The sequence below is a fragment of the Myotis brandtii genome, unplaced genomic scaffold (assembly GCF_000412655.1).
Source record: "Myotis brandtii unplaced genomic scaffold, ASM41265v1 scaffold1738, whole genome shotgun sequence".
Taxonomy (NCBI): domain Eukaryota; kingdom Metazoa; phylum Chordata; class Mammalia; order Chiroptera; family Vespertilionidae; genus Myotis; species Myotis brandtii.
Window position 1 is genome coordinate 213,423 of NW_005356425.1, and position 6,999 is coordinate 220,421.

The following is a 6,999-nucleotide window of genomic DNA, read 5'->3' on the forward strand; positions in this document are numbered from 1 at the left end:
GCTTTCACACAGACCAGTTAATCAGCAGATAATTATGCCAAGACAGACAAACATCCGTACTCACACTCTCTCAGACTAGCCCAGACTGGAGCTGAGCAGGTAATGCCCAACTCCCCAGATAGGCATGGGGGCACTCCTGGCATCCACACCCGAGACCAGAATTCTCAACCCACGTGTCGGTGAGAACCTACCAGAGGAGTTAAAGCTGTGTCCAGCCCCCCTTCTCGGTAGCAAATTGGCTAGTCCCACACACAAACAGAAGAGTGAACCCGTAATTCCTTAATCAAATCTGAATTCACTCACCGCCAAAGTCCTGATTCCTGATTTACCTGACGAAGTCCTATGACTTCCAGGGAGGTGATCAAGCTCCCCCTTCCACTCACTTGGAGTGGGCCTGACTGACTGGGGCCCCTACCTTACAGATTCTGTCGACAAGTTCAGAGGTGTCCGTCCACTTTCTCCAGATGCCGGCCAGGTCCTGGGCTGAGGTCTGGGAGCGTCTGGAGTCTCCCCGCCCCCCCATTCAATTCTGCTAAAATCAGCAGCAGGAGCCTTCCGGAGGCCTGTCCCATGCTCCCGGGGCCCCAAACCCTGTCCACTCACTGGAGGCAAGAACCAAACGCGATTAGCTTTCGGGTCAGGGAACCATATGTTTCAGAAGACCAAAGAAATATCAAGCACATTTCCTAGAGAAAGGCAGGAACCCCATTTATTAACACTAGTGGACTCCGGAAATAATTTCCAAATAAGAGTGAAGTAACATGCAGAGGGCTTCACTTTTTATAACCTTCTGGGGTCTTTGACTTGCAGATATGGTTCCTCCCCCTTTTGTGGGCTTATAGGAAGGCCCCCAGGTGTTGGGGGTCCCCAGGGCATATCCAATGATCTGTCCTGGGGCCAGCGATAATGACCTTCCCCCTCACCAGCCCCCCACCCCAGGGCAGTGCATTGTTCACAGTTTTTATGGCCTGACACACCTTGCAAGACCAGTTTCCTCCTCAACAGGACAAAGTGTTACTTTAATAATTAGACCTGACATATCTGTGGGAAGAGCTGGAGAATGGAGGGTCTGTAGGTGAGAAGAAACACCAATCCCAGTAGACCCTTTATATCCTAAAACCCTGAAGGTGGGAGGTGAGCAGTGCTTTCCTAGGAACTTAAAAATCCTCTCAGGTGCCTGGGCCAGCAGCCCAGTACTGGCATTGGCCTCAGTGTCTATTCCTCCTTTTTGTGGTGCCTTCCAACCTCCCCACACCCTACCAGGCCCTCAGCCCCACCCGCACCCTAACCGTGAGGTTGGCTGATGCTCCAGGATGCTTTGGGATCGTGACCAAGGGATCCTGGAATCATCATTGAGGAATAAAGTGATCCAGGGCTCAGTGACCAGATTGGGGCCATAAGGTGGAGACTCTTGAGGAAGTCTATGGGGTACTCCCTGCCTCGTTGGTTGAGCCAAGGGGTTAGGGGTGAAAGGGGCCTGGGGTGCTGTGGGCCTGCAAGGTCAGCAGTCAGGAAGAGCAGCTGGATGTAGGCACCGCTGTGTCTGTCCCCTCCTCAGAGAGGGAAGGTCACTGCCAATTCCTCCCTCAGCCAACTCTTTCCTGTGTTAACATAAAAACAAACAAACAAACAAAAACACAAAGCATTGAAACCTGTACAGAATTTTTGTGAGTTTATTTGAGCTAAACTGTTGACATATGCAGGGAAGGAGAACCTCAACAAATTGAGATAATGCTCCAGAGAATGGTGGGTTACATCTGTATTTATACATTGCAATCAAAGGAGGGATGTGGGTGGGTTACAGGAATTCATTGGTGATAGATTAAGGAGGTGTGATAAAGCAAAGCAGGGGAAACCCCTGGGATTGGATAAAAAGTAAAATGATGGACACATACTTAGGTGGGTGCAGGAACAATTAACATGATAATGAAGGAATTTTGGTATTGGCTCTGGCGCCCAGTGCTTTTGGTTGTGCCCAGGGGATCCAGAAAAAGGGAAGTTACAAGTTACCCAGACATTTCAAGGGTATGTTATCATAGATGCAAAAAGACAGATGGGCTCAGTTAAGGTAAAGGTTGACCTTGTCAGTGAAGATACCGACCTAGGACGTAACTGCCCACCATAATTGCTTTTAGTCAAAGTTTAATTTCAGACCATCCTTTGTGGTTACTTTAGGTCTCTGAATTTGCAAGACTGCCATGCAGGCCTCCCCTGAGCTTGTCAGGTCAACATGTGGCCCCTTTCGTCCACACCAGTACCATAGAGGGTTGGGTATCTGGGAACCAAATTGCCCTGTACACTCCAGAACAATGTTCATACTTGTACGCTTGTGTGCAATGGTGAGTGTGAGTGTGTGAACATGTGTACAACAGGTCTGAGGGTTGGTAAGTCATATAAGATCAATGTCACTGTTACCTCGACAGATATCCGAAGACGATCGTGAGAAAATGAGGAGTGAAATGGTAAGAAGCTCTTCCCCATGTATAGATAGGGTGTGGGCGGGGGCCTGGGTTTTACTGTGGGAGGGTAAGAATGTTCTGGCCCTCCTGGGGTCCAGGAGGGAGAAGGATCAGATCTCTTTGTCCCAACTCTCTCTCTCTTTTTACAGCACAAGGGTATAGACATATTCTGTGATCAACTCAAATGCCAAGATATGGAGCAGGTGGGTCAGGGTTCCCACTCCTGTGCTCTGCACAATTTGGGTGGGGTGGTTTCACAATGATGATGATGATGATGATGATGATGATGATGATGATGAAGGTGCCACCTCAGGTTATGATGATGATGATGATGATGATGATGATGATGATGATGATGATGATGATGATGATGATGATGATGATGATGATGATGATGATGATGATGATGATGATGATGATGATGATGGTGCCACCTCAGGTTGGCTCATTCCTTACACTGGACAAAATTCACACCTGTGTGGTGGGTGAGTACACAGGTGCGGGATAGGAAGGCCCAAGGAGCCTGAGAGGTGTCATAGTCATAGGTATATTGATGACAGAGCAGGTCCCCAGGCACATGGCTGGACCAGTTATGGGGAGACGGTGAGCTGAGAACAGGGGATAAGACTGAAAGTGAGGGAGGCCAGGGGAATTTAAACCAAGTCATTTTTTCCCAATAGGCCCACAGAGGCATAGAACAGCTGAAGGTGAGTTTTGGCTTCCCCTCTCCCCCAAAGCTTAGTCCCCAGGAACTTGGCTGAGTCAGGTTATTGGGGTGAGCTTTGGCTCCCTTGGAGGTCACAGTGGGGACTACAGACCACAGCAGGCAGGAGCAGGTCTGCAGCCTCCACACCCTCCTCTCCTCAGAACAACTTCAATGAGGCCGCGCTTGATATTGTATTTGCTCACTGTGAGAACAACCAGGTGAGTCTGAGGCTCCTGTCACAGCCCTCTGTGCTTCCCCTTCACCCCTAATCGCTTGTGATGTTGGCGCTGCCATGTGCGTACACAGCCCCTGAGTGGGGTGGGGGTGGAGGGTGGCTGGCACCAGCTCCTGACCTCCCCTCCCAGCACGCAGTGGCCAAAGCCCTGCCCTCAACTTCATGCGTTAATGAGGAACCCCCTGGGCCTGGTGCTGGCCTCAGAGGCCAGTCAGCCAACAAGCAGGTACGACCATCGTGGTTTAGCTACAAAGGGGAGTTGGGGCGCTGAACCTCTGTGAGAAGTTTTTGTCTGTGGACTGCCGGCAAGAAAGCAGGCAGCTCCCTGTGTGAGCTTCTGTCAGGACCTGGTCGGACCCTACACATGCCCCATCCCCACAGGAATCTACTCCCTTACTTCCGGAGCAGCAGCAGGAACTGCGTAACAGGGTCCATGGACAGAAACCGGGCCCGGAGCAGGACTCTGAGCCAGAAGGATCGCCCAACCAAAGTCCAGGTGATTTTGAGAGGATGTTTGTTTTTGTTTATTTTTAAAAATACATATTTTTATTGATTTCAGAGAGAAAGGGAGAGGGAGAGAGAGATAGAAACACCAATGATGAGAGAGAATTATTGATCATCTGCCTCCTGCACTCCCCACACTGGGGATCAAGCCCACAACCTGGGCATGTGCCCTTGACCGGAATCGAACCTGGGACCCTTCAGTCCATAGGCCGAAGCTCTATTCGCTGAGCCAAACTGGCTAGGGCAAGAGGATGTTTATTAAAGCTGGGGACAGTGAAACGAGTAGGGCTTAGGATAGAAGCAGTACCAGCAGAGAGCCTAGACAGGGCTGCTTTTGCTCACTGTTAATTTAGAGAAAAACGGGGGCCTAGGAGACAGGTTTGAGGGGGTCAGTCCATATGAGCTGCTGCTGCCCACTGCTCCTCTGGTTGCAAGTCTCCCGGGGACCCAGAGTTTAGGCCAGTGGTCGGCAAACTGCGGCTCGCGAGCCACATGCGGCTCTTTGGACCCTTGAGTGTGGCTCTTCCACAAAATTCCGGCTCTTCCACAAAATACCGACTTCTGCACATGGGCCACGAAGTTTCAATCGCACTGTACATGCACACCCACATGGGGTATTTTGTGAAAGAGCCACACTCAAGGGGCCAAAGAGCCGCATGTGGCTCGCGAGCCGCAGTTTGCTGACCACGGGTTTAGAGGATGCATGCCTAAAAGGGAAGAAAGGTGTGGGCTTGCTCCTGGTCCTTTGTGTTGAGGGGTTTAAAGGCTGGGAGTTTAGAGGAGGTCTTGGGGAAGGATCTCAATAGAATATTCATCAGCTTTATGCTGATGTGCCAAAATGAGATGTGTTCCTTTAACTCAGCAGTTCTCAACCTGTGGGTCGCGACCCCTTTGGGGGGGTCAAACGACCCTTTCGCAGGGGTCGCCTAAGACCATCGGAAAACACATATATAATTACGTATTGTTTTTGTGATTAATCACTATGCTTTAATTATGTTCAATTTGTAACAATGAAATTGGGGGTCACCACAACATGAGGAGCTGTATTAAAGGGTCGCGGCATTAGGAAGGTTGAGAACCACTGCTTTAACTTTACCTGTGCTTGGGTGTGGTTGGCACTAATTAGATTTCTGCTATCTGTCTCCCTGAGTGGGGTGATTTAAGCTATTTATTCCATTTTGGGGGGAGAAGTATGAGCCACTTAGTCTTTTTTTTTTTTTTAATCCTCACCTGAGGACATGTTTATTGATTTTAGAGAAAGAGGAAGGCGGAGAGAGAGAGAAAGAGAGAGAGAAGGAGAGAAACATCTATGTGAGAGAGAAACATTAATTGGTTGCCTCTTGTATTTGCTTTGAACAGGGATTGAACCTGCAAGCTGGGTGTGTGCCCTGACTGGGAATCGAACCCACAACCTGTATTGGTGTATGGGATGATGCTCTAAACGATTTACTCATTTTTAAAAAAATATATTTTATTGATTTTTTACAGAGAGGAAGAGAGAGGGATAGAGAGTTAGAAACATCGATGAGAGAGAAACATCGATCAGGTGCCACCTGCACACCCCCTACTGGGGATGTGCCCGCAACCAAGGCACACGCCTTTTACTGGAATCGAACCTGGGATCCTTGAGTCTGCAGGCTGACGCTCTATCCACTGAGCCAAACCGGTTAGGGCTAAACCATTTACTCTTGTGTCCTTGGTTAGGGAAGACAGGATTTTGCAATGTACTAGATGGTTATAAAGGCTTGGTTGCTTAACCATCTGCCTCAGTTTCCCTATTCCACTTGCCCTGGCTTCCTAACTAGTCTCTCTCACAGGGGCCCAGAAGACTGGGAAGAGCTTTTGTGAAGAGGTACTGAGTTTGTTCCAAGAGATGCTAAGTCAACTGCAGAAGACGTGGCTGGATGTGCTGAACTGGGTGCAGGAGTCCCTTGTCAGCGTGGTGAAGTTCATCTTGAGTCAGATTATGAATTTCTGCTCCATTGCGGCACAGTCCTTCTCAAGTTTATTCCTGGTCCAAGGAGTCGCATGAGGGCCTGGAGGAGCTCAGTCACACCTCCCAGCCCTTGGGTTCCCCCTTCTCAGAAAGAATCTTCTAGAGTAACATTTGCTTTCCTGCTCACCCTTGACCCATCCTCGACAACCTCCCTCACTTCCACCCTGTTCACAGCCTCTCCATCTAGCTTGCCTGGGTTTCGTTCTCTTGCTACAGCATTTTATTAAACGTTGGTTGGCCTGGGGAGGGGGCAGGAGTGGGTGGAGGAGGTCAATGGGGAAAAGGGAGCTCTGTAATACTTTCAACAATAAAGGTAATTTGCTTCAAAAGTTGATTGAACCAAGTTGAGTGCCCGTCTGGATGGGTGGCAGGGTGCTCAGTGGTTACAGGGAGAGGCTGTGCAACAATCAGATGGATCTAGGCCTGGATCTCGGCTCTGGTGAGAAAGGAGAAGCCACCTGACCTCTCTAATCTGTAGACAGGGCGCTGGTCACACTGGCCACGGACTTATAATGAGCACATGAGGATGTCAGCCTGTGCACGGCTTCTCGCAGGGCCTGGCACACAGTAAGTGCTCCATAGCTGCCCGTTCCTGAACACAAGGAGCTCAGGCTGGAGGCACTTTGGTCCCTTTTCTTTTCCTGACCACCCTCTTTGGGCCTTCATCACTGGGGCTGGGCTGGGCCTCTGAAATGCCTTCATCTTTCTTCTAAGATCTGAGGCCCAGGGACTGGGGCAGTGGTGGTGTAGGGAGCAGGCAGAGTGCACTTCTGTGTGAGCCTGGAAGGAAGGCAGAGTAGGGAGGGGGCAGCCATCTGATCTCTGGGCTGGCCACCTCACCTGGGACTGCAAATGCAGAGACTGGGGAGAGCCTGGAGCAAGGCCTGAGGCCTGAGGGGGGCAGCACTGCTCACCATCTGTGAGGCCAGATGCCTCCCATCCCCCAGCCCTGACTCCCTGCTCCAAGCAGATGCATAAAGACTAGCTTTGCATTCAGGGGTGACAGGCAGCAAACAGCAGCTGCTGAGATGAGATGAAGGTGGGGCTGACCTGAAGCGGGAAGAAAAGGGAGGAAGTGGGCCTGATGAAGAGCAAGCAC

At 50.4% G+C, this 6,999-nt stretch overlaps 1 protein-coding gene across 1 annotated transcript in view; it reads left to right on the top strand.

The window, feature by feature from the left end:
- The window catches only part of LOC106725585 (interleukin-32-like), a 9,981-nt gene extending 3,830 nt beyond the window's left edge, over window positions 1-6,151 (top strand). Inside the window, exons 2-7 of the mRNA XM_014537181.1 lie at window positions 2,424-2,462; window positions 2,609-2,662; window positions 3,140-3,166; window positions 3,327-3,383; window positions 3,782-3,896; window positions 5,722-6,151. Coding sequence (XP_014392667.1) covers window positions 2,424-2,462; window positions 2,609-2,662; window positions 3,140-3,166; window positions 3,327-3,383; window positions 3,782-3,896; window positions 5,722-5,936 — 507 coding nt within the window. The 3' untranslated portion in view covers window positions 5,937-6,151. The remainder of the gene's footprint in view (window positions 1-2,423; window positions 2,463-2,608; window positions 2,663-3,139; window positions 3,167-3,326; window positions 3,384-3,781; window positions 3,897-5,721) is intronic.
- Window positions 6,152-6,999: the final 848 nt, after the last annotated feature.